The sequence below is a fragment of the Tarenaya hassleriana genome, unplaced genomic scaffold (genome assembly GCF_000463585.1).
Source record: "Tarenaya hassleriana unplaced genomic scaffold, ASM46358v1 Cleome1, whole genome shotgun sequence".
NCBI classification, from domain to species: domain Eukaryota; kingdom Viridiplantae; phylum Streptophyta; class Magnoliopsida; order Brassicales; family Cleomaceae; genus Tarenaya; species Tarenaya hassleriana.
In genome coordinates this window covers 8,543,948-8,569,562 of record NW_010960187.1, presented here as the reverse complement: position 1 = coordinate 8,569,562, position 25,615 = coordinate 8,543,948, and the positions used below count along the sequence as shown (strand labels likewise).

Sequence of the window (25,615 nt, the reverse complement as noted above, 5' to 3'; positions counted from 1 at the left end):
TGCTCCGGAGAACGAGGGTGTTCGGTACGGCCCCCATAAATCACAATGAATCAACTCAAAAACCTCCGAGCTTTTATTGATACTCAACGGGAAAGAATCTCGTGTCTGTTTTGCACGCAAGCATACATCGCATTGCTTATTAACGAAAGAACTAGCAGCAGAAAATTCAAAACTCGGAATCTTTGCAAGCACACTCGGTGAAGGATGACCCAAACGCTTGTGCCAGACTTCAAGAGAAGGAGAATCCAACGTCCGAGTAGCTGCAAGATTCGCTGTACTGCGAAAATAATAGAGACCTCCTTTCATATCACCCGCTCCAATCGGCGTCTTGGAAATGCGGTCCTGGATGAGACAGAATCGTGGAGCAAATGTGACGAAGCAATCAGAAGCAGCCAATAGTTGAGAGACGGATATCAAGTTAGCATGAAGACCAGGAACGTATAAGACATTCGAAATTCTGAGATGGTGGCCGAGTGTAACAAGACCCGATTCAATCGATAATGTCTGTCGACCATCAGGAAGAACAACCGAACAAGGCAAAGTCGAATGGAGATATGTGAAGGCAGATTTATCCCCTGTCATATGCTGAGAACATCCAGTGTCTAAAATCCAAGATAGAGTTGTAAGCTTACCAGTCATGTTCTCTGAGCATTCGGTTTTCCCGGCATTGAGCATTGTCAACAGGGCCTTCCACTGATCTTCGGTAATGCCAGGAACGAATCCTTTATCAGCATCTGTCACAGTCGCGGAAACTTGAGCAGCATTTGCGCGAGCTATCGGTGTTCGGCTTCGATCTCCCTGATTGGCTGGAGCAGAGATTCCTCTGCCTCTTCCGGCTCTGTTTCGGGGTCTTTCTCCCCACCAGTCGGGGAAACCAATGATTTTGAAACAACCTTCTGCAACATGGCCAGCTCTTCCGCAATTCGAACACACAAGCGAAGCATCCTTCTCGGTTGGTTTGTGACGGGATTTCAGCATAGGGTTCGGTACAGAGCGTACCGTGAATGCTACAGCATCGTGTCTGTCATCGGTATAGCTGGTGACATGCTGGGTTTCCTCGTCCTGAATCACCATGTTATAGGCTTCCTCGAGGCTTGGTAGAGGTTGTCGCGAAAGGAGATTAGATCTCACAGTGCCGTATCTCGTCTCATCAAGGCCAAGAAGAAATTCATATAACCGATCTTCATTCCTCTCTTTTTCGAGTGTAGCTGCAATGTCGCACGAGCAGCGACCACATTTGCAAACTTTCAAGGATCTAAAGTTTGCTAGATCGTCCCATAATTTGGTCAGCTTTCCGAAGTATGATTCAACTGTCATTCCGTGTTGCCTACAATTGGCAAGATCACTTCGAAGTTTAAGAAGACGAGGAGCGGTAGTCTTCCCAAACCGACGCTTCAAATATTCCCACAAATCTGTAGCAAATTCACGATGAACCACATCGGAACGAAGGTGCGGTTCCAGAGTGTTCTTTATCCACGAAACAATGAGTGCATTGTTCGTATCCCAATCTTCGAAGTCCGTTGAATCAGTTGCAGGTTGTAGAATGGATCCATCCACGAATCCAAACTTCTTTCTGGATTTGAGTGCTTGACGGATGTTGATTGCCCATTCATCATAGTTGTCTCCACGAAGCAACGGCTGAGAGAGGATCAATCCGGGATTGTCACTTGGGGTCAGGTCGTACGGCGATATTGTTCGTCGGGGAATCGCTGTGTTGTCTCGCCCATTCATCGTCGATGTTGAGTTCGAAGGGTTGGTCGTGTCGGGGTTCGAGTGAGGAGTCGGGATCGGTTCGGCAGATGTGTTTCCGGTATCGGTGGCCATTGATTCGAAAGTTAAAGCGGATGTTGTGGTGGTCGGAGCTCTGATACCATGATACGTACCAAGCTCGGGGGTTTCAAAGAGAACGGCTTGCCTTTACTTATTCTGATACATTAGATTATATACAACTTTAAGAAGGTTAACCTAGGAGATAATTAAGGAAACCCAAATCTCGAGCTATTAACAACCTCCCGTAATACATGATATACGATATATCACATTAAAAAACTTTGAAACATATTATTTGATGTAAGTACATTCATATCCTTGTCTACCCACTTGACTCTTGTGCATAACTCTCACCCTTTATATAAAAGAAAACGTGTATATATATAGAAATAGAAGCATATGATATTCAACTAGGGTTGTAAATTAAAGGAGTACACGAATTATAGAGACCAGGGAAACTAATTAGGAACAACATTCATCAAACTATATATATATATATATATATATATGCCGGAGTACATTAATTGGATACAACATATATATATATATATGTACATTAACATGCATTAATTAGGCTAAGTTATCGTCTCCGACAACATCGTTGTTGGTCTTGGAAGACTTGACGTACCATCGAGACCAAAAGAGATAGTTAACAAAGTTCAAGAGGCTAAGAACGGCGAGAAGCCAATAGAACAAATCAAGCCTGTCTTTGTTGAGATCATTCTCCGACAGCCAGCCCTCTGCGTTGCGTGAGGACGAAGTAACCTTATTCACAACAGAAACGAGAACCGAACTCAAGTAAAACCCGAACGAATATGAACAATACGTCAAGGCCATCAAGAAAGCTTCCATGCCCTTCACTGATTGCTTGTAGAAGAATTCGATCAGCCCTACGGCCGTAAACATCTCCGACAACCCGAAGATCAAGAACTGAGGAGTGATCCAAAAGATACTCAGCGTTTTGCCATCAAAAATGGCGGTATCCCGACGTTTCTTCTCGAGCAAGGCAGCTGAAACCATCGAGAACGTCGAGAGGAAGAGGCCGATACCGATTCTTGCCAAAGGGGGAAGTCCCGAGTCGTGGCCCGTGATTTTTCGGGCGAAGGGGACGAAGAAAGAGTCGTAGATCGGGACGAGGAAGATGAGCATAATGTAAGGAATGGATTGGAGAGAGGCGGGAGGGATGCGGAAGGAATTTGTGAGATGAGTGTCCATGGAACTTCCTTGTTGGACTGAGAATGTCTGAAGCTGAGCCAAGATTGTGTTGAAGATGATTGTACATGCAAAGATCGGGACAAGTGAGATTAGGGTTTTCACTTGTTCCACTTGTGTTACCGTACATAGCCTCCATGAGCTCTCCTTTGTGTTCCCGTCTTGTGTTCTTATGCATGCCTTGTCCAAGAACCTGGATTAATATCAATCATATGTCGTTTAATAATTAGAAATATATATATATATATAAAGATAAAGAGAGAAAGGATAACCTGAAACGAGGAGTGTAAGGGAAAGTGGGAGAGGGAACGACGCCGTTTGAGAGATGAAGGCTTCCGTGAAGCATCCTTGGGTCAGAGGGACAAACTAGCTTCCTTTTCAACATTGCAGCCACTATTACCTTTATTTTTTTATACACCACCACATCGTTATTATTTTTATAATTATATATACAAATATATATTGTGTGTGTGATATGTATGAATTAGAAAAGCTGAATATGCGGAATCTTCCATCATGCTTTTAGAAAACTCGAGTAGGGTATTCACACATTCCATTAACATATAAATTCAATACGGTATATAATATAATATTTATATATATGTGTGTGTAACACGTGTATGTAAGTAGATATCGGATTGATTAAGAAGAAGGGCCAATAAGAGAAAAAAAAATATTAATAATAATTTGTAATGATTATAAGGAAACAAAGTTGGACAACCGATTGAGGAGCAAAATCCAATAATCAAATCCATTTAGAAAAGAGTCGTGATTAGCTTAGCCACCAAATGCGATTTGTTTATTTTATCCAATTTGTAATAAAACAATCATATATATATATATATATATAATCAACCTTTTAATTTTTTTTAGTGAATTAATTAACTAATTACCCAGCAAGAGGCATGAGTCAACTATGCTTATTTGGAGGGTCCAATTTAGATCTGAATACATGTATATATGTATATATAGAAACTTGCAAGAATACGATAGTGTTTATATACTAAAACATTGTTAGAAAAAAAATAATCTTACAAATCTCATGCCATGAAACCGTGAACCGACAGCTCAAGAAACATTTCAAATCACGTGCCTTTGTTTTATATGAAAAAGTAAATCCTGTATCCAAAAGGATTGCTTGCACCCACTAGAACCACATATATCTTAAACCAAATATATGTGTTATCAATTATATTGTATCAGTTTAATTCGGTTAGATTATTTTTTTATGTGAATTTTTGCTCCAGACACGGAATAATTAAGGATATAATAAGGATTATATATAACCAACAGATCACCGAAAATAAATCGAAATCAAATTAAATTACCAATCACACACACACACACACACATGTATATATATGTTCACACAAAGAAAAGATCGGAACTTACTTGAGCAATGGGAGTGAAGGTGCTTCGGCTCGGACGTTTGTTGCGATAATACATAGTGCCCGCAACCAAACTGACGAGACCCATCGCCATGACGGCAGCAGAGACTCCGAACCCGACGTCCATTCCCGAATGCGTTTGGACCCAGACGAGAAGCGTGAGGGCGACGAGCTCGCCGATCGAGAATGCGAGATAAGCGAAATTGAAGTAAGAAGAGAGGCGTTTCGATTGTTTAGGGTGGGCCCGAGGGAATTGATCGGCGCCATGAGCTATCATGTTCGGTTTCACGCAGCCGCTCCCTAACGCCACCAGGTAGATCGCCACGAAGAATATCATCGCCTTGAACCCTTTTGCCTCTTCGCACGAGTTTTGTTCTGCCGCCATCATCGGGTTGCACTTTGGTGGTTTTAGCTGTGGCAGATGCGCTTGTACGGACAGTAGTATGAATCCCTGTTGATATATATATATGTATATGTCAATCCCCAATTGTTCAGTACATCGTTCGTATCGTATGCATAAGATATTTTCTGTATATACGCGTGTGTACGTGCATATATGCGTAAAATTGTACAAGAGAGACGTATATGAGAGCATTCCATGCATGATATTTGTCATCATTTCGTATGCATGCACAGTACATAGGATATTTTTCTTTATATACGTACCGGCGTGCACATACATATATGAGCATACCATGACATATGCATGAACAAAAGCACTCATATACTTGTTACAAGAGACGTATATACAAGCTCACCCCCACACATATTCATGATTATATACGCACATGCACATGCATAGATATAGATGTATATATAGATCAGATATCAAAGGAATAAGAAGATATATATGAATTGTGAATATATATATATATATATATATATATATACCGAGAGTTCGACGAAGCCGAAGATGAGAATAGTCCAGAAGCTTCCGAGGAAGGTGTCGGCGAGATAGCCGCCGAGGAGGGCCAATATGAATATGGTACCGACAAAATTGGTGACAATATTTGCGGCTTCAGACAGCGGGAAATGCATCTCATTTATCACATACGTTATGAGGTTGTTCCCTACGGCCGCGATCCCCATTATCTCGAACGCTTGCAGTCCTGATCCATCGAATCGTGTATTTTCCACAAAATTAAATTAAATTTACAGAAATCGTATATAAAGTATGGAATATATATCTATATATATATATATATATAGCAGCATGACGTAACAACAACAAAGCATCAAAAAGCCGGCAAACCAAACAACGTGAAAAAGCTGTCCTCATGTTCAGACCTGATAACAGTGATTCTAAGGACATGGTTTTTCTTCATAGTACGGTAAAAACTATCTGGTTTTTCTTACATCTGATCAGCATCAAACCCTAGAGACCCATGTGTCGATTCAGATGCTAAATCTAGTGCCTTCATCCAACATATAATCCGATTTCATACTTAGCCGAAATATTTTCATGAATTATGAGTAGATCGCCACGAAGAATATCATCGCCTTGAACCCTTTTGCCTCTTCGCACGAGTTTTGTTCTGCCGCCATCATCGGGTTGCACTTTGGTGGTTTTAGCTGTGGCAGATGCGCTTGTACGGACAGTAGTATGAATCCCTGTTGATATATATATATGTATATGTCAATCCCCAATTGTTCAGTACATCGTTCGTATCGTATGCATAAGATATTTTCTGTATATACGCGTGTGTACGTGCATATATGCGTAAAATTGTACAAGAGAGACGTATATGAGAGCATTCCATGCATGATATTTGTCATCATTTCGTATGCATGCACAGTACATAGGATATTTTTCTTTATATACGTACCGGCGTGCACATACATATATGAGCATACCATGACATATGCATGAACAAAAGCACTCATATACTTGTTACAAGAGACGTATATACAAGCTCACCCCCACACATATTCATGATTATATACGCACATGCACATGCATAGATATAGATGTATATATAGATCAGATATCAAAGGAATAAGAAGATATATATGAATTGTGAATATATATATATATATATATATATATATACCGAGAGTTCGACGAAGCCGAAGATGAGAATAGTCCAGAAGCTTCCGAGGAAGGTGTCGGCGAGATAGCCGCCGAGGAGGGCCAATATGAATATGGTACCGACAAAATTGGTGACAATATTTGCGGCTTCAGACAGCGGGAAATGCATCTCATTTATCACATACGTTATGAGGTTGTTCCCTACGGCCGCGATCCCCATTATCTCGAACGCTTGCAGTCCTGATCCATCGAATCGTGTATTTTCCACAAAATTAAATTAAATTTACAGAAATCGTATATAAAGTATGGAATATATATCTATATATATATATATATATAGCAGCATGACGTAACAACAACAAAGCATCAAAAAGCCGGCAAACCAAACAACGTGAAAAAGCTGTCCTCATGTTCAGACCTGATAACAGTGATTCTAAGGACATGGTTTTTCTTCATAGTACGGTAAAAACTATCTGGTTTTTCTTACATCTGATCAGCATCAAACCCTAGAGACCCATGTGTCGATTCAGATGCTAAATCTAGTGCCTTCATCCAACATATAATCCGATTTCATACTTAGCCGAAATATTTTCATGAATTATGAGAGAGAGAGAGAGAGAGAGAGAGAGAGAGTACCAAGAACAAAGAAAGCAGCTCTCATGCCACCATGCTTGTCAGGGTCAGAAGGTTTTCCTCTCCAATCGACGCAGTCTTCTTCAACCACACTCCAATTCACTTCACCACCACTAATCTCTTCATCGAATTTGTTGCTTTGCCTTGATGATCTCTCTCCCATCTCCGCACAGACCCACTGAACCAAATCCTCTGTGAAGAAACCGAGAGACAGAGAGAGAGAGAGAGAGAGAGAAAAGAGAGATCGAGGGGACAAGAACGATAGATGTGCTTAGTCTCTGAGTTTGGGACAACAAGTGGGTTATTGTCCCAAATTTATAAAGAGACAGAGAAGGCAAAAACCCGCTGACTTTGCCATACGTATAGCGCCTTCACAAGATTCTACGCAAAAACGAAACCTCCGTGTCAATTTCGTAATTAAACCCCACACGCACTTTCTATGCTTTCCGATAAACCATTTTACTGTGTCTATTTCGCTTCCACCATTAAATTAAAAAATGTCTTGAATAAATTTTCTGATGTTATAACAAATGGGTTAAATTTTTTAGTGTTAGAAAATATCAATGAAAATTGTATTAAAGTGGACTTTAACGATATCATTTGGATTTCGAATAACAAAATCATTCTCGTGTTTTGTGAATTTAAATGATGCGGAGTCGGAATACAAGTATCAAATATTAAAAAAAAAAACATTCTAGGAATATTCACGACGGACCATCTAAAAATAAATTGAGGGACCACGTTTGCCTTCTTGTCTTTTTTTTTTTTGGTATGAAACTCCATAAAATTGACAATCGGAGTGATATATTATTAATTAAAACCCGGTGTATTTATTTATTTTTAGCACTAAATTTTAATTTGTACATTACTTTATTGTTGGCAATAAATGTTGATTAGTTGTATGTTTAACCATCATTTAAGTCTTCTGTCATGTAGATCAATTATATAATTATTGTTTTTTTATGATATAAGATTCGAATTCTATTTTGATTAATAGGTGAAAAAGATTAAAAAAAACGTCAATATTTATACACCAATGAAATTTCGATGGAAATAGTATGATATTGATTTTTTTTTTTAACTTCCTGCAATTTTGATATTTTAGTCTCTCTTTCTAAATTCAGAAATTTCATGTCACTATATGATAGGAAGACAAAAAAATTTTTTGTTAATTTAGTTTTTTTTTTTTTTTTACTTTCGCCTCGTTCCACATTCTCCCAAAAAAAAACACTCGTGGATTGCGTCTTTGTTGGTAAGCTTTCGACATTCGAGTGTTGTAATTTGGCTCCACAATCTACATTAATTTCTCTCCTAACAAATATTATATATCTTACTTTAATTTATATATGTATATGTATGTATATATGTATGCAATATATCCACACGCGATTATCTGGATAAGGACAAATTTATGCTTTATAATTTATGGGAAAAAACATGTTTGGTTATACAAATTTCTGTTTAGAGAAAAAGTTATACCTTTTGACAGAAGTGAAAGATGACAACATTAATTATTCCCCACGATTTCTTATGAAATTTGCTGATATCCTTTCGAATGATACAGAAAAAAAAAACAGACAGAATATAAAATCGAATTTTCTTTCGTTTAATTAAAGATAAATTTTATATATTATCCAATCCGAAATAGAACTAATCGGCAGTCCAAATTTGTCATATATACATATCCATCCCTTATTATTATCCAATCCGAAATAGAACTAATCGGCAGTCCAAATTTGTCATATATATATCCATCCCTTATTATTATTAGCGAGACTCTCGGAATAATTTGTGCTGGAAGCCCTTAGAATATTCGAAGAATTGTTAATTAATTAGTTTATATATACTGTAAGGAAGAAATAATCTCGTGGAGAATTAGGTATGGTGTTTGCTGCACTGAACCGATGCAATGATGAGGTTTCATGAAATCAATTTAGGCGTTTTAAATTAAAATATAAATAAATAAATGCAAGAGAGAGAACAATATCATGTTTGATTTTGAGAATGGGTGAAAACAAAGCGGAAGCAGTAAAGAAAAAGCATGTCGGTGTGAATACAATAAAGGGAGACGACATGTTTATGACATTGTCGTAAAAACATTAATCATGCTTACTTTCTTAATTAAATTTTATTTAAATACGAGTAATATTAAGAGTGAATGATAATTTCAACTGCCGCCGAAGCATTCCTGGATTTTATTTTTCATATCCCAGCAGTAATTATTCGTCTTTTACATTTTCGTATATGAAATTTCAGTTTTGTTTAGGTTTATATATATAGTAGGAAGTTGATGACTAACCTTAATATAATTATTATTTAAACGGTCCACAATATATGCAATAAAAAAAACAATTATTTGAATTACTTTTCGTGGCAAAGATGACGGAAATTGCAGCTATTTATGTATTTTTGGCCGTTGGAAGTCCAAAATACATTATTTTTTATTTATAAAGGCACGCACTCAAGTAAGACTCGCTTCTGTCTTTCCTTTTTGTTTATTGTATCTTTGTGGGCTTGGGAAATGTCCTCGTATGAGACTCTTTTATAAGCAATACGTGTGGATGCATATTGTGATTTATGGGAATATTTAATTTTAGACATTTATAAAAATCTATTTATTTTTAAATTACGAAATCTATATATCCAACTCGATATATCTTCAATGAAGAAATTATAAAATCCATTATTACCCGCACGTACATATATCCTTCAAACACCCCCGCAAGGGCAAATCCCCAAATCTTTATTTTTCAAACCTTGGTCAACTCCTCGTGAGCTATTCAAGATTGTCAACATTCTTTACTAAAGTAAGGCGGCAATATAAAAAAATTAAGAAAATAATTTTATTAGGGAATTTTTATTATTTATTAAAATTATTTGCTTTGGTTTATTGGAGCTTTTAAAAGAGATTAAGTGAAACACAAAAGGTATTAATAAAACATGGCACAAATCCTAGGGAAATATATATATATATATAGCATGATATGTAACAAAAAATAATATGTAGGTAGATGGAAGTATATATAAGAGCTTGACATGATTTGCACTTTGGTCATATACCCTCACCATTACAAAAACATAAACCCTAACAATTTTAAACGAGCATATACTAAATCTATGAAAGCCTATATCTAATTAATTAAAAATAAATGTTCGAATATAGACCAAGAGAGATATAGGGTATATCTATATTTCCATTTTATAGATTTGACCAATGGATATGTGTGACAAGTGGCTATTGCTAATTGGTTGGTCGGTGAAAAAGCTAGAGAGAAGTGATCCATTTCCAAGTTCAATGCATCGGAAAAGGCTCTTGCATAATGTTTTTGTTTAGAGAGAGAGAGAGAGAGAGAGAGAGAGAATTGGCGAGGGTTGGATTCACAAGTACAAGGAAAAGGATGTTTGCTTTAATGAGGGCGAGAGGCAATGACGCATAGTGGTTGTAGACTTTTGCCCTAACCCTATTTACATTCTTCATGGGACCCATCGTGCATGTCACAAAGATACCAAATAAAAAAAAAAAAGTATATACATGTGTACTCGCATAATTTTATTTTAAGAAAATATATTGAAATAAAAAAATAAGTTCCGATTACGTTTATTTACCTGTAAGATGTAATATCGAATCTGATATAGCATCATTTGTGGTATAAAATAATAACAGGTCAAATATGGCAGAATGTGAGCCACTACCAAAAGTAAAAAAAAAAATTTGAAAATTCACAAAGTAAGTCCAAAGAGTATCTCCATACATTATTATAATATTTATTGGCATTGATTTATTAAATTCTAAATGGAACTGTTGGATGTACTAGTGCTATACCAAAGGCATGTAATTTACTTTTTGGTATTCAAAATCAAATAACCCCAAATTGAATACTACATAACAAGGATTCAAATCGAAATCCTATCTAAAATCAATTGAATATTACTTTTCTAAATTCAAATTGATAGAATCCGAATCAAATATATTACAAATTCTAAAATATAGATGAAACTTGAAATATGTATGTAAATATTGTTGAAATATAAACAAAATATGGAGATTTGATATGATTGATAATAATTAAAGACATAACATCAATCAAGAATAAAATATATATCGTGTCAATTATATTTTTTCTTATTTGTTTATTTCGTACATTTATTTCCTTGTTTCTTTCAATAAATTTTCCTATAATTATATGAATTATTTTCATTATAATGTAACAAGAAGAAGAGATATAGCAATAAAAGTAATTTTGTTCCTTTTTATTTGTCTTTCTTTCTTATTTAATTTCCATAATTTTATATTTCTACAAATATGATATATTTATCAAAATAGTGATATTTGATATTTACATGAAAATGTGAGTTATTGGTTTAGATAGCTCTACATGCACATATTCATATTCTCACTAAGTCACAATCATATGGTATTTTTTTTGGGTCATACTGTTTATATTTTAGAAAGCAATCATTTCATATACCTTACAACTTTTCCGCGATATATATCTAGAATTTTATTATTGTGGTTGTGGAATGTAATTTACATCAATATTACAACATTGAAATCAATTTTATATATATATATATATATATGAGACTCACAATCAATCACCTTTTTCTTTGAGATGAGGGGACCTTTCAGAATCGATGCATCTGAGTTTATCGATACACCATATTTTTTTCTCATTTTTTTATTTAAATGTTTGGTAGGTTTGTGTTATGTGGGTAAAGAAAAATCCACGTCACAAAACTCAAACAAGGGTTGTCGCGATTTTGATTTTTCTAAGTAACTCTCACATGATTTATTATATCAAAACATGAATATATGTGTGTGGATAAGATACATATATGTACCATGTTGTTTGCACTTTTTTAGGTTATTAATATAAAATTCTAACGATTAGATAATATTCCAATTTCGATTGGACATACGATCTACTTTAAACTTTCTCAAACAATAAAATTTAAAAAAAAAACAATTATCATATGGAAAGGGAGTATATCTCTAGTACTCCAATGGTCATGTAACCTCTCTCCGGATATAAAACGCCTTGAATTTTTATTTTTTTGTTAAGTTAAAAACTATAAAACATATATACAGAGATAATTTTTTCCATGAAAATTAAATATATATATATATATATATATAGCTACCTCTATCTTAAAAATCTCAAGTTAAAACCAGTAAAAAATAATATGATAACTGAATAAACATATAATTTTAATTCATTGATATTTCAAAACCCTAATTCCCCAATTCAAAATCTGCGTACCAATGTTCCCCTATATTCGTTTTGGGCGATTTTAGTTCGTCGGTATTTTGATCGAAGGAAAGTGGTGAAGCGATCCATATGTGTGTGTGTGCTGTAAAAAGCCAAAATTCGCTCTCGCATTTGAATGGCTACAATTCGCTGCACAAAATTCTTCAAAAGGCGATTATGATGATGATGATGATGTTGATGACGATGACGAGTTAGTTGTGTGAGTGCCAAAATAGAAATTAAATGCCTTTTTTTATGTTATATTATTACAATTTTTATTTGTCAAAAAAATTTATGGACAATTTCTTAATAATTACTAGTAGATAAAGAAAGGATGACGTGTGATGCAGCAGGTCCAAAGCCTATAATGTCCTAAATGGAGAAAAACCTAAGTTTTGATGGGATGGGAGAAACATTTATTATTAATCCATTGTTATTATTACATGACTTCTTGTCCCAAGAATATACTTCTTCTGCAGGCTTTTTAAATTATTTATTTCTGTAATAAAAAGACATTTATTTCTTTCGTAGAATATACAATTATTTTTGTTTAAAACATAAGTATATAATAAAACCAGCAACCTAATCCGCAGGTCTGGTTCGTCTAAAAATATATTTTATTTAATAAATATTCTATTAGGTATAAGAAAAATTCTGCATATTTAATAAAGTTTGCATCTTTGGCTGAGTGAGAAATTCTGCATATTTTGATTATTAATGTAAAATAAATTTTGCATCCGAAAGTATTGTTCTTTGCAATTGAATATGATATAAAAAAAACCAATAATAAAGAGAGAAAAATAAAAATAAAAATAAAAATAAAAAACTGGAATGACATTGGGGAGAATTTCCTCCGTCGGCACATGTAAGTGTTCGATGCTTTCGACGTAAGTGCCCCATTTGACTTCAGTTTTTTCCCTTTTGACTTTTTTAACATATACATACATACATACATACATACATACATACATACATACATATATATATGATCTTTTAGAAACTCTGGATTAAAAAAATTGATCTTTTTTATATGGTAGTTCTTCTGTTTTTTAGATGTAATTTTCAGTATATAAATGGAATTTTCTTCCCAATTTTTTTAATAGAAGTTATTGACTGAAATCCTAATTTATGAACTTTTAAATTTTAAATATTTTATATGAAGATAAAAACTAGTCCAAACTTAAAGATAAATATCTACTAATCTACATCAATGATCATGCATGCATATAAAAAAAATTCAGTTGTTTGAGTTAATTACACAAATATATCTTATAATGTTGTAGTTTTGTTGTGTGAATCAAACGTTAAAAGGAGTTGGATAGTTTGAATATCTTGGCACTATAATTTAGAGATTTTTACATTAATAATCAATGGTGGGGGTTTTTCGGGTATTATATATATTTATATATATAAATTATATATATATATATATGGTTTTATTTTTCATTACTTAATTTTTTTGATTGATTCATTTAAGGATTTCGACTTTTTTCTTCTTGGGCAATTCACTTCTAGAGAAAACTATAGAAACATATAAAAAAAAGTCAAAGCCGTTGACCTTTTTTTATATGAGCTATCACAAAAAAGAGAGGTCAATCAAGTAATAAAGCTGACGTCCACTAATTACTCGAAATCTACTATTGAAATCATCATAGATTATATATATATATATATATATATATATATATGTATAGGCCTTACATATATAGACAGTGAAAATTCCAATGCAATTAAATTAACCCAATAGGGTGGGAATTTAGGGGAAAAAACTTACATGTTTGAATGGTTAGGAGTTTTGTTAAATGACGTGAATTTATTTAATATAAAAAATACAAAGTAATTTTATTATTCACAAATTATTAAAACTAGAAAACCGATTGTTGTTTTTACCAAAGGATCATACTTTAATTTTTTTTTTTTTTTTTTTTGTGTGGAGAATTGGATCCGATAGGAACAAGTGGACAGCGTGAAAAAATGGACATGACATAGTGGATGCTGGATTCTTGGGATTCCGATTTTGAAAAAAGTTGCAAAGGTAAAATCTTATTGCCTCGATTTTTTTTGTACCTTTATTGTTGTGGATTTCATCCCTATTCCAACATACAAAAGGCTTAATTTCAATATCTAGAAAATAAAATCAATGAAATTTACAAAAAAAAAAAGAATGATGCATAAAATGACTTTCTTGAAATTGTCTATTAGTTTTTTTTTCAAGAATTTTTAGGGGATTTTAAAGTATATATTAATGATACGTTTTTTTGTTTAATTGAAAATAAATGTCGGAATTGTTATATCGAAATCTGGATAATTCATCCGAGAGTGCTTAACGTTTGTCCCACCCAGAGTTCGAACCCTATAATTTGGAGATGTATATTTACATAAACTTTGACGATTTTTATGATTAGTTTTGATTTCCGTCTAAGATATTCGATTAAAAAAAATCCATGATTAGCCATGACTCCACTATCATAAGTAATATTTGGAAAGAATTTTGAACGATGTTTACCTGCTGTGTCAATGTTGTGAGAAAAGACTGCTAAAATATCTACCTTTGCCAAAACCAGAATCTTGTATAGCTATTGATATTTCGGGTTTTTCAACCGTTAGTTTCAGTCATTTTTAGATTTAAAATTTTCGATTTGTATTTTTTTTTCGGATTTGATTTTCAATAAAAAATTCATTATAATTTTTTTTCATTGTATATCTTAGACATACGTATCCAAATACATAATTACATATTCTTGTGACTCTACACACACACACACGTGTTAAAAATTAAAATTGTCAAGATGCATGCATACTCACACACGTGTGTAAATTAATAAATAGATTGACAGGTTCAACGAACATAAAAAATTTAAAACCCGTGATGCAATGGATCTTTGAATTAATGGAAGACAATAAAATCTTTCAAATATATATATATATATATATATATATATATATATATGATAATAACAAGATTATAGTATTATTTTCATTAAAAAAAAAAGGATTGTAGTATTATACAAACAAATTGTAAAGACCAAATTGAATGGAACGACAGCCAATGGGCCGAACTTCTTAGAGTTTTGAGCGTTGGCCCAAACTCAGCCCAAGCTGCAAATTCCGGATTTTGCAACTCAAGTTTAATTTGTCCAATTAATTTTCCTGTATTTTGTGGTTAAGTGGCAAATCCTCTTAACCGGATCATATTGGATTATAACCATAACCATAATCTCATATTGTATTATATATATATATGCAAGCAATCAAATACACGTGTTGACCATACATTGGTGAAGCCTATAGGATGTGATCATGTGGATTAAAATGTAACCAATTACATATAAGACAATTTTTAATTACCTAATAAGAACTTTTCTTTTGATAATACTCCTATGTTTTTTAAGCTCTATTTTCGACTGGGATGTCCAAAAAAAAAAAAAGAGGAAATAAAATCAATTCTCGTGGGCAAAAAATGAAAACACTTGAATAATAACCATTACAGAAACATAAATTTAATTTGAATCTTTATTATAAACTATAATTGAATAGTCGTGTATATTTTAATTATGTAATAAAAATGGGTTTAAAGTTGCATGGAACAGTATTCTCTTGTTTGCGGGCAAAACTAAGAATCAATGCCAGTTGGCCTAGGAATAATTTCATTCTGCGGCCAGCATTAAGCATTCTTTTGCCAAAGAGAGAAATCATAATATATATGTAGTTAACACCGAATATATTCTTATACCATATATATTGGATCATATCTTCTATGATCGGTTTTTGATAGCATTCTAAGTAGTAGGTAGAAGAGTTACAAGATGAATCGAACGAATCGAAATGAAATAGATCTAAGAATTGTGTATATATATATATATATGAGACTATATAGACAATGATAACTTAAAAGAATTGATTGAATTATTCGTAAGATGTATCTAACTTTTCGATTATATATTTTGAAAAAAATTCCAAGTTAAATATGATCGTTTGAGTGATCTTTTAGAAAGTATTTTTTCGAAAAACATGTTAAAAGATATGGTGAGGTGACGTTACAAAGAAGATAATTTATAATGATATTAATTATGGCCATGGATTATTAAATATATGATCCCATTATCTCTAATTACAATACGATTAATTAGTTTATCCCAAATTAGAAGAAAAAAATGATTATTTATTTACATACCCAATATGTGAATATAAAAATTGTACTCGAACCGAAAAATGTGATTTAATACATAGAATGTCTATATCATCCAATATATACACTCCGAACAAAATAGAATTTGTGTTTGAATTAAAATACAAGAGTTCAACTTCAAAACAAAGTGTTTACGCGTCTAATATGAAAAAAAAAGGACCGACGAAAGCTAATATATTCTTTATGATGTGTACGTAGTGAAAAGAATATGGAATAATTTATAATAAAAACAAATTAATAAAATTGAAGTGGTATTTTTCGTTTGAGTATGATTAGCAATTTAGCAGCGGCAAATGGTTTTTTCTTCGCATCAATGTTCATCTTCTTGAAGAATAATATTAAAATATACATCAATCTAAATTCTCTAATTTTTATTTATTTTTATCTTTATCAATCATTTCGATAACTAAATTAAATTAAAGTAAGTTATTATTATTATTCAGCGAAACAATTTTGATTCGATATAGATAAAGGATAATAAATGTTCATTATTTAGAGAGTGGCCAGTAAATTGTTTTTCCTTTTTCAATTTTTTTTTTTTGTAAAAAATATTATTTTGTTATTGCAATAGTGGCGAATATCGAAATGATTTTTCTTTCAACAAGAGGGATTAAAATAAAATAATAAATGGACAAAATTCTTTTATTCTTGGAATTACAGCCGCGGCCTCTAGTTCTATAAAGGGCTTCAGGCTGAATCGTATTCCATTTCAAATGAAATCTATTTAAGCCCCCCCTCTTCCTCCTCCACCATCAAACCATAGATTTCCTTTCATCTCTCTCTCTATATGTACATTAGGAAGAGAAACTTCTCTGCATTCAGAATCTTCCAAGAGAGCAACGACGCTGCAATGGGTGCTAATGCATCGTACGTGCATCATGATGTTCATACACCAATGGAGGCTAAGAGATCTTCGGTTACAGAGATCCAATCCAGAAGGCAATGGAGATCTCTCTTTGATTCCGTGAAAATCACCGATAAATTGGTATTGTTTTTTTGGCCAAATGAAATCTCTCTTTCAATAGATGAATGATTTTGTTCATACATATACATATACATATACATATACATATACATATATATGGATGTGTTTTGCTGATTATTTGTTTGGCTTGTTTGGGTTTGGGAACAAAGCTGGTGATTGATTTCACTGCTGCATGGTGCGGACCTTGCAAAGCTATGGACCCAAAAGTCCAGGAGCTTGCGGCTAAGTACGCAGAGAAAGTTGTGTTTTTGAAGGTTGACGTGGACAGATTAATGGTAAAAATCCATTCCAAGTACTCCACATCTCTCTATGACACGAAGTCATCATTAATTATTTACATACAGTTTTGTAAATTGTTATGTAGGATGTGGCAGGAGCATACAATGCCAATGTGCTGCCGGCGTTTGTGTTTGTCAAGAGAGGTGAGGAGATTGATAGAGTTGTCGGAGCCAAACCAGACGAACTCGTGAACAAGATTGACAAACACTCTGTCTGAATCATCATCATCATCATCATCATCATCAGCTTCTATTTTTTTCCCCTCAAATGTTCTTTTTGGTGTATTTTTGTTTTGTTGGTGATTATCAATGGGTTATGAATACTTTAATCATATTGTGTAAACATTTATAAAAAAAAAATCCATAATACAACATATAGTTGGAAGCATCCATAGTACAACACATCGAAAGGGGGCTGCTCTTTTCCACTTTCTGTCTTTGCCTTGAGACACAAGTTTTCTCCTTATTCGAAAGAATACGTACACGAATCCAAAAGTCCAAACTTTCTTCATTTGTTCTTGGCAGCAGCCCCTTCGATAAACAAGAAGTGAATCTCGATGTATGTATGTATATATAGATGTATGTACACTGACCCGAATCGAGCTGTCTGTGTCAAATGCTGAATCTGGAGAGACTTTTGCCTGGAGAAGCTTAGTTGTCATCCTTCCCACCGAGCACTCTCTTCAGATCTGACTTCTGTTCTGCCGTTAGCCTCGACGGAAACACGATCTCGAAGTTGATCTTGAGGTCTCCTTTCTTGGAGGGGTCTTTGGAGATGGGCATTCCTTCGTTAGGGATGACGATCTCTCGACCTGGTTTCACGATATCAAGAACCGGGATGGTCAGGTTTCTCCCGTCCAGTGTTGTTAGGGTAAGGGTGAAACCGGTTAGTGCTTCCAGGAGAGTGACGTTTCTTTCCACGATCAGATCGTTCCCATCTCTTTTGTATACCGAGTGGGGTTTCTCATCTATCACGAATATGAGATCAGCTGGAGTGAATCCGGGTTCGTGATTGCCTTTCTCCGGGAAAGTTATCTTCGTGCCCTTTTTCCAGCCCGGCTTTATGTCTATCTTCAAGATCTCCTCCACAGTCTTTGGCTTTCTGCAAGAAAGACATGATCAGGTGATAGAATCTCAGTTCATGTATATCTACCACAACATCAGTCACTGAAAACTTCATTCAGCTCAGCAAGTTTGACTTGCTTGGTTTTGTCATGAGGGTATAGACTCACAGCATAAACAAGAACAGATACAGAGGCTAATCTCAAGTCGATAATTCTACATTTGTGACATTGGATCATGAATTGAATCATAGAGATGAGCCATGAGCTATGTTCTGAAAACCCACAGTACCATCTGGTTATTTGTTTCTGACCACAGGCATTTCAAGAATTTCCCCCCAGAAATTCTCTCTAAGAGTGATGAATATCTACCAAACTAATGGAAGCTACTGCCAGGAATTAGTCAATGGTGTTCAAAGTGATCAAGAGAAATCGAAGAAATACTCACCCAAAATCATCGGGAACAACGCGAGAAATCCGCATCTTTCTCTTCCCACCCTTGTACAACTCCTCCAAGGTACAAGCCAATTTGCTCTCGATGGCCGGAGCTTTCCTGTTCGCCTGACTCCCAGCCTCCGCACTTCTGAATCCGCCGCCGCCGCCTCCTCCTCCGCGGGTCCTCCCGCTTCCCCCTCCTCCTCCGCCGCTGCCGACACTGCCCACTCCGCCGAACGCAGCTCCCGAAGCGCCGAAAAACTCCGTGAAGATATCCTCCGCGTCCCGCGGATAATACCGGAACCCGGCATTACCAGACGAGTAACTCCGATGTTGCGCCGCCGTCTCAGCTGCGGTGGGGAGCTCGGCGGTCTTAAGCCCCTCCTCGCCGTATCGATCGTAGATCTGGCGCTTCTGAGGGTCGCTGAGCACGTCGTAAGCCTCGGAGATCTGCTTGAATTTGGTCTCCGCTTCTTTCTTGCTGTTGGGGTTTTTGTCTGGGTGCCATTTCATCGCCAATCTCCGGTACGATTTCTTCAGATCATCGTCGCTCGCATTGCGATTCACCTTCAGGACATTGTAGTAATCGACCCCCATCGAATCTTCCTCTTCCGGCGAAACAGTCCAAAAAAAAAAATCCCGACCCGAATGTTCCCGGAAAAATTAAAAACAAACAAACAAATGCACCAACTTGAAATCGGCAGAAAAATCGAATCGGATTCGAAGATTTTCCGAGAAAATTTCTTCGACAGAAAAGGCGAAGGAGAAGAGAGAAGGCGTGATGAGAAGGAAGAGAGTGGAGTGCGTGTAAGGTAGAACATGACAAGCAGAACGCGCTAAAGTCCAACGGAACAAAAATTAGACGTCAGTGCCACGTGGCATCTTAACCTGCAATTAATAACTATGGTTGTACTATAATTTTGTCAGAGATTAACTCCGTTAATTGCTTCGTCAGATTTGCTGTTTATAAAAGTCAAACAAGATATAACTGTTAACTACAACCGCTATGTTCTAATTTTGAAAAGATCATTTTCGTTAACATTAAGCACAAATATTAGCATAGAAAGCATAAGATAATAATATTCTAGAGTTTATGATATTATAGGAAATATTCCCAATAATAATAATAATAATAATAATAATAATAATGGAATTCAATTCATTGTAGTAACACCGTTTTTTTAATTAGGAATTAGTGGGAATATCTCAAATTTTCTGTATATAGTCATTTTTCTTGGTTTAAATATTTAAACTTTAATCTAATGGTTAATTTGTAATTTAATAATTAAATTTTTTGTTTTTTGCACCAAATAAAAAAGATTGAATTTAGAAATATTTTTATAATATAAGCTTTTTGGAAAAAAAAATCCTCTTATTCAACTTTCGATAATTTTATAAATAGAGAACATTTGTAAAAATATCATAAAAATATCTCATATATATATATTGGAAAAATTAAATATATTTAAAAAATATATGATTTTTTATGAACTCTAATTAAAACTTTTATCAGATATTGTTTTCCTTAAATTAGACGGAAATCTAAAAATATCTAAGGACCTCATCCTCCCCACCAGAGTTTCTTCGAAGCATAACCATGTCCATGGCTCTCGCGCCAACACTAACTTCTCCCCATCTCCGACCAACCTCCTCCGCCGCCGGCGTCCACCACCACGGCCGAATTCTCAGTCTCTTGGAACAGTGTACTGACATTTCCTGTCTGAAGCAACTACATGCCTTCACTCTCCGCACCACTTTCCCTCGCAACCACGCTACTCTCTTCCTCTACGGAAAAATCCTCCACCTCTCTTCTTTCTCATTCTCCGATCTCAATTACGCTTTTAGGGTCTTCAACACGATCGAAAAACCTAGTTCCTTCATGTGGAACACTCTCATCAGAGCTTGTGCTCACGATGTCGCGAGGAAGGAAGAAGCTTTGCTACTCTACAAGACCATGTTGGAGACAGGGGATACAGGACCGGATAAGCATACTTTCCCGTTTGTGTTGAAGGCTTGCGCTTATGTTTTCGGTTTGCCGGAAGGGAAACAGGTGCATTGTCAGATTCTGAAACATGGGTTGAGCTCGGATGTGTACGTGAACAACGGTTTGATTCATTTGTACGGGTCATGTGGATGCTTGGATTTAGCGCGGAAGGTGTTTGATGAAATGCCGGAGAGAAGTGCTGTTACGTGGAATGCGATGATCGATGCGTTGGTTCGGGTCGGGGAATACGATTCTGCGTTGGAACTGTTCAGACAGATGCAGAGAACTTTCGAACCTGATGGTTATACTATGCAAAGTGTTCTTAGTGCTTGCGCTGGTCTCGGTTCTTTACCACTCGGTATCTGGGCACACGCCTTTCTGTTGCGAAAATGTGATGTCGATGCTGGAATGGATGTTCTGATCAAGAACTCGTTGATAGATATGTACTGCAAATGCGGGTCAGCGAAAATGGCTGAGCAGGTTTTCCAGGGGATGCTGAAATGTGATGTAGCTACATGGAACTCGATGATTTTAGGGTTTGCTATGCACGGAAAAGCTGAGGAAGCTCTGGATTGTTTCACTCGCATGGTGAAAGGCGGGGACTTGAGACCGAATGCAGTAACATTTGTCGGGGTTCTGAGCGCGTGCAATCACAGAGGCATGGTGAAAGAAGGACGAGAGTATTTCGACGCGATGGTCAGAGATTACAACATTAAACCTGTGTTGGAGCATTACGGTTGTATCGTAGATCTTTCTGCTCGTGCAGGCTTTATTACCGAGGCTCTTGACCTGGTGAAGAATATGCCCATGAAACCCGATGCCGTGGTCTGGAGAAGCCTTCTTGATGCTTGTAGCAAAAAGGGTGGAACTGTTGAGCTAAGCGAAAAAATTGCCAGACGAATCATCGGAACAGGGGAAGAGAATGAAAGCATCAATAGTGGATACAGTGGCGGATACGTTCTGTTGTCTAGAGTCTATGCGTCGGCTAGCAGGTGGAACGAAGTTGGAATTGTCCGGAAACTAATGACTGATCAGGGAATCACGAAAGAACCCGGATGCAGTTCCATAGAGATAAACGGCATTTCCCATGAATTTTTCGCGGGAGACACATCCCATCCTGAAACAGAGCAGATATATAAACAGTTGAATGTGATCGAGGAGAAGCTGAAATCTGTTGGGTATTCACCAGATCAGTCACAAGCTCCATTGGTAGATGTGTGTAATGATGATGATGATGATAGCAAGGAGAATTCCCTCAGGCTCCACAGTGAGAGGCTTGCCATAGCATTTGGTCTGATAAACTCGAAACCCGGTGCTCCAATCCGTGTCTTCAAGAATCTACGGGTATGCAGCGATTGCCACGAGGTGACTAAACTGATCTCAGGAGTCTTCGAGACTGAAATCATAGTGAGAGATCGTGTTCGATTCCACCATTTCAAAGATGGGTCCTGCTCTTGTTCAGATTACTGGTGATGCTGCAGACTGGCAAGGTACCTTTGTTGCAGAAACAGAGGAATCTGAAGAATATCAGCACTGGATTCAGCAGATAAACTATAATACATTTTCATTCCACAACTCAGCTTATTAGATAATTCAGCTACATTCTCTGCAGAACAGAGGACACCATTATCAGAGGCAGGACAGGGTTAGATATAACACAGAAAAATGGCGAGAGATGCAGAGAAAGGAGTCACGTTTTTTGAGGATACCAACTGGTAGCAGAATCAGAGCTTCAAGACGCAAAACAACAGGAGCACAGGTCGGAAATTAGAGGTACCATGCCAGTGATTATAGTTTCCAACCTCTAAATTCGATTTGATTGGATACGATTACCTGATATGGGTACGTACTTTGGTATGAACAGACACATACCTTTTTACAGCTAATTAACGCGCGAGCTCTTCTTCAGCCTCGCAGAACCACACAGTAACAGTTGTTGTGGCTGATGCAATCTATGTCAAGCCATTCGAGACCGACACCATTATAACCAAATAAAGATTCGGTTCAATTCGGTTTCGGTTCGCTTATAATATTTAAAAAATCAATTCATTAATAATTAAAAATATTCAAATAAAATATAATATAAAATATTATCATAATTATTTAAACATATAAAATAATAATATCTAAATTTTATATTTTGATATAAAACTATTAAATAAATAAAGATCGTTTTTTTTCTAATGTTTATATCACACAAACTTTAAAAACAATAATAACAATGATAAAATGCGTTTAAAATATAATAAAACAATGATTAAATCAAGAATATAAACATTCATATATGTATATAAATATATATAAATGAAGATATATAAACGGTTCGTTTCGGATTCGGTTAATTCGGTTTATAAAAATTTATAACCAAACGGTTAATAATTTTTAATCGGTTCGGTTCGGGTTCGGTTATTTCGGATTTTAAAAAATCATAACCAAACGGTTATTTAATTTTATTCGGTTCGGTTCGGTTCGGGTATATATCGGGCGGTTCGGTTAATAACCGAAATACCCGAACCGAATGCCCACCCCTACTATCTATGACATATCCCGAAATATAATGACACATCTGTATTCTCAAATGAGATGCAAATATAGGGTTTGTTCCATTGGGAATGATGGCTAAATGGACAGTGGAATGGGAACGTTATTTGTTAAATGTCCGGAAACATAATGCAAAAGTATGTTTTCTCAAATGAGATGATCTGTTAATTGGGAATAATGGTGAAACTGACATGGAATGAGAATGCTATCTTCTTGCAGGTCCTGAAACATAATGCAAAAAATCTGCATTCGCAAGTGAGATGCAAGCAGATAGTCTGTGCTATTAGGAATAATAGCTAAATAGACCATGGAATGAGAAGGCTATTTGTTACATGTACCAGAACATAATTGAAAATGGTCTGTTCTATTGGGAATTTGGGAATAATGGGTAAAGAGACCCTGGAATGGGAATGCTATGTGTTACATGTTCTGAAACATCTGCATTTCCAAATGAGATGCAAAATAGAGGGTTCTGTTATTTTTTGAAGTCGATATTACCTCAGTGGTTTTGTTTTCTTATTTGCTCCATGAGACGCAGTGCCATTAGCTCTCGTTATTGTTATAGTGTGATGGAATTGGTTATGTGTTTTATGTATTAGCTTTTAACAAGAACTAGCAGAAATCATCTGACATCATCGATCAAATGTGGTGAGGTACGTACGCATTCATATTGCACCTGACAATAGTTGTCAGTTTTGTTCGTCCAAGGAATGTCTGGTTTCCATATCTTCCGTTTTCTATCTCTTGTCTTTGTCGGTTCAAGAACTGGATGAGAGTTGTGATTTCTAATGCAAGAGTTCACCCTTTCAAACTTTTTGATGAATCAATATGCTTCAAATTCATCTGGCGATGGTAATGTTTTTCAGATTAAGCTCTCTTGTGCTTGAAATATATATTGATTTTTTTTTAGGTTGGTGTTTTGCCTGTGTATCTTAAAGATTCATATCTTGTAAGTGCTCTTCCCTGTTTGAATCTCTCTGTCTGAATGGGAAATTATGATCTTGGTAAGAGATGTCTGATATGTCTCAAGTCCTAACAGATGGTACGGGGAAAGCTATCTTATTACATGTCCCAAAATCTGCATTCTTCTCAGATGAGGGCGAGGGCTGTTTTATACCAAAATAAGAACTGAAATCTTTACTCTTTTCTATGCGTAGCTAAATAATCAATGGTGGTACGTCATTAGCATCTGGTAAAAATTTTGTACGTCATAATTTTTTTATTTAAAAAATAAGTATTTCTAAAATTTAATAAATGTTTGAAATAAATTAAGACATAGATATCAAATATACATATACATATATACATAAATATATGTATATATACAAATGTACATATTTTATTGTTGGATATTTTTAAAATTGGATGGAGTTTTTTTTTTTTTTTTGTCAAAACCTGGTATTTCTATTCTTATAACTTGTACAACAGCTTTCCACATGATCATCATCCACTTTTTTCAATTAAATGATGAATGTGTTTATTATTCACTTTCTCCACTAACTCTTTATGACCTTTTTTTGAACCTTTCATTAGGGTATCAATTTTGACCCGAAACCTGGTTCGGTCCTAAAAAAAGGGGTTTTGGGTTGAGGTATTTAGGTTCAAAAAATTTTGAACTTGGTTTTGGTGCAGTCTTAAAATCCCAAAAAAAAAATTCTAAAAAAATTAATAAAAAATAAGAAAATGGATTTGAAAGAACAAATTTAACGGTCAAATCCAAGCACCAAGTATATAGGATTAGGCTTTGGGTCCGAGTCCGAACCCAAAACCTTTGGGCCAAGTATGGATTCGGACTCGGCCAGATTGACACCCGTATCTTTCATATGATTTTTGAAATCTATAAATAGAAAATCTTGTTTTC

General features: G+C 35.3%; 4 protein-coding genes across 10 annotated transcripts; 2 read left to right on the top strand and 2 right to left on the bottom strand.

Moving 5' to 3' along the window:
- Positions 1 to 2,210: 2,210 nt before the first annotated feature.
- LOC104819840 (protein NRT1/ PTR FAMILY 4.3) lies at positions 2,211 to 7,325 on the bottom strand. Of its 2 annotated transcripts, XM_010550115.2 has the most exons (5): positions 7,036 to 7,325; positions 6,422 to 6,639; positions 4,375 to 4,821; positions 3,255 to 3,382; positions 2,211 to 3,175 (listed from the first exon to the last, which is right to left on the bottom strand). In XM_010550115.2, the coding sequence occupies exons 1-5, from the start codon at positions 7,193 to 7,195 to the stop codon at positions 2,341 to 2,343; spliced, it is 1,788 nt and encodes a 595-aa protein (XP_010548417.1). In that variant the 5' UTR covers positions 7,196 to 7,325; the 3' UTR covers positions 2,211 to 2,340. The 2 variants fall into 2 exon arrangements, with proteins under 2 accessions (XP_010548417.1, XP_010548409.1); XM_010550107.2 differs by lacking the exons at positions 6,422 to 6,639; positions 7,036 to 7,325 and adding an exon at positions 5,262 to 5,474.
- A 9,868-nt stretch (positions 7,326 to 17,193) lies between these two features.
- Positions 17,194 to 18,065, top strand: LOC104819831 (thioredoxin H7). The gene is made up of 3 exons (XM_010550095.2): positions 17,194 to 17,455; positions 17,605 to 17,730; positions 17,820 to 18,065. The coding sequence occupies exons 1-3, from the start codon at positions 17,258 to 17,260 to the stop codon at positions 17,949 to 17,951; spliced, it is 456 nt and encodes a 151-aa protein (XP_010548397.1). The 5' UTR covers positions 17,194 to 17,257; the 3' UTR covers positions 17,952 to 18,065.
- On the bottom strand, positions 18,066 to 20,052 carry LOC104819822 (dnaJ homolog subfamily B member 1). The gene is made up of 2 exons (XM_010550083.2): positions 19,243 to 20,052; positions 18,066 to 18,835 (listed from the first exon to the last, which is right to left on the bottom strand). Exons 1-2 carry the CDS (start codon positions 19,824 to 19,826, stop codon positions 18,385 to 18,387), a joined length of 1,035 nt encoding a protein of 344 aa, XP_010548385.1. The 5' UTR covers positions 19,827 to 20,052; the 3' UTR covers positions 18,066 to 18,384.
- A 732-nt stretch (positions 20,053 to 20,784) lies between these two features.
- Positions 20,785 to 24,343, top strand: LOC104819786 (pentatricopeptide repeat-containing protein At1g59720, chloroplastic/mitochondrial). Of its 6 annotated transcripts, none has more exons than XM_010550056.2 (3): positions 20,785 to 22,703; positions 22,831 to 22,986; positions 23,974 to 24,343. In XM_010550056.2, the coding sequence occupies exon 1, from the start codon at positions 20,827 to 20,829 to the stop codon at positions 22,684 to 22,686; it is 1,860 nt and encodes a 619-aa protein (XP_010548358.1). In that variant the 5' UTR covers positions 20,785 to 20,826; the 3' UTR covers positions 22,687 to 22,703; positions 22,831 to 22,986; positions 23,974 to 24,343. The 6 variants fall into 6 exon arrangements, with proteins under 6 accessions (XP_010548358.1, XP_010548342.1, XP_010548366.1 ...); XM_010550040.2 differs by having other exon boundaries at positions 22,826 to 22,986; XM_010550064.2 differs by having other exon boundaries at positions 20,785 to 22,972.
- The last annotated feature ends 1,272 nt before the right edge of the window (positions 24,344 to 25,615 follow it).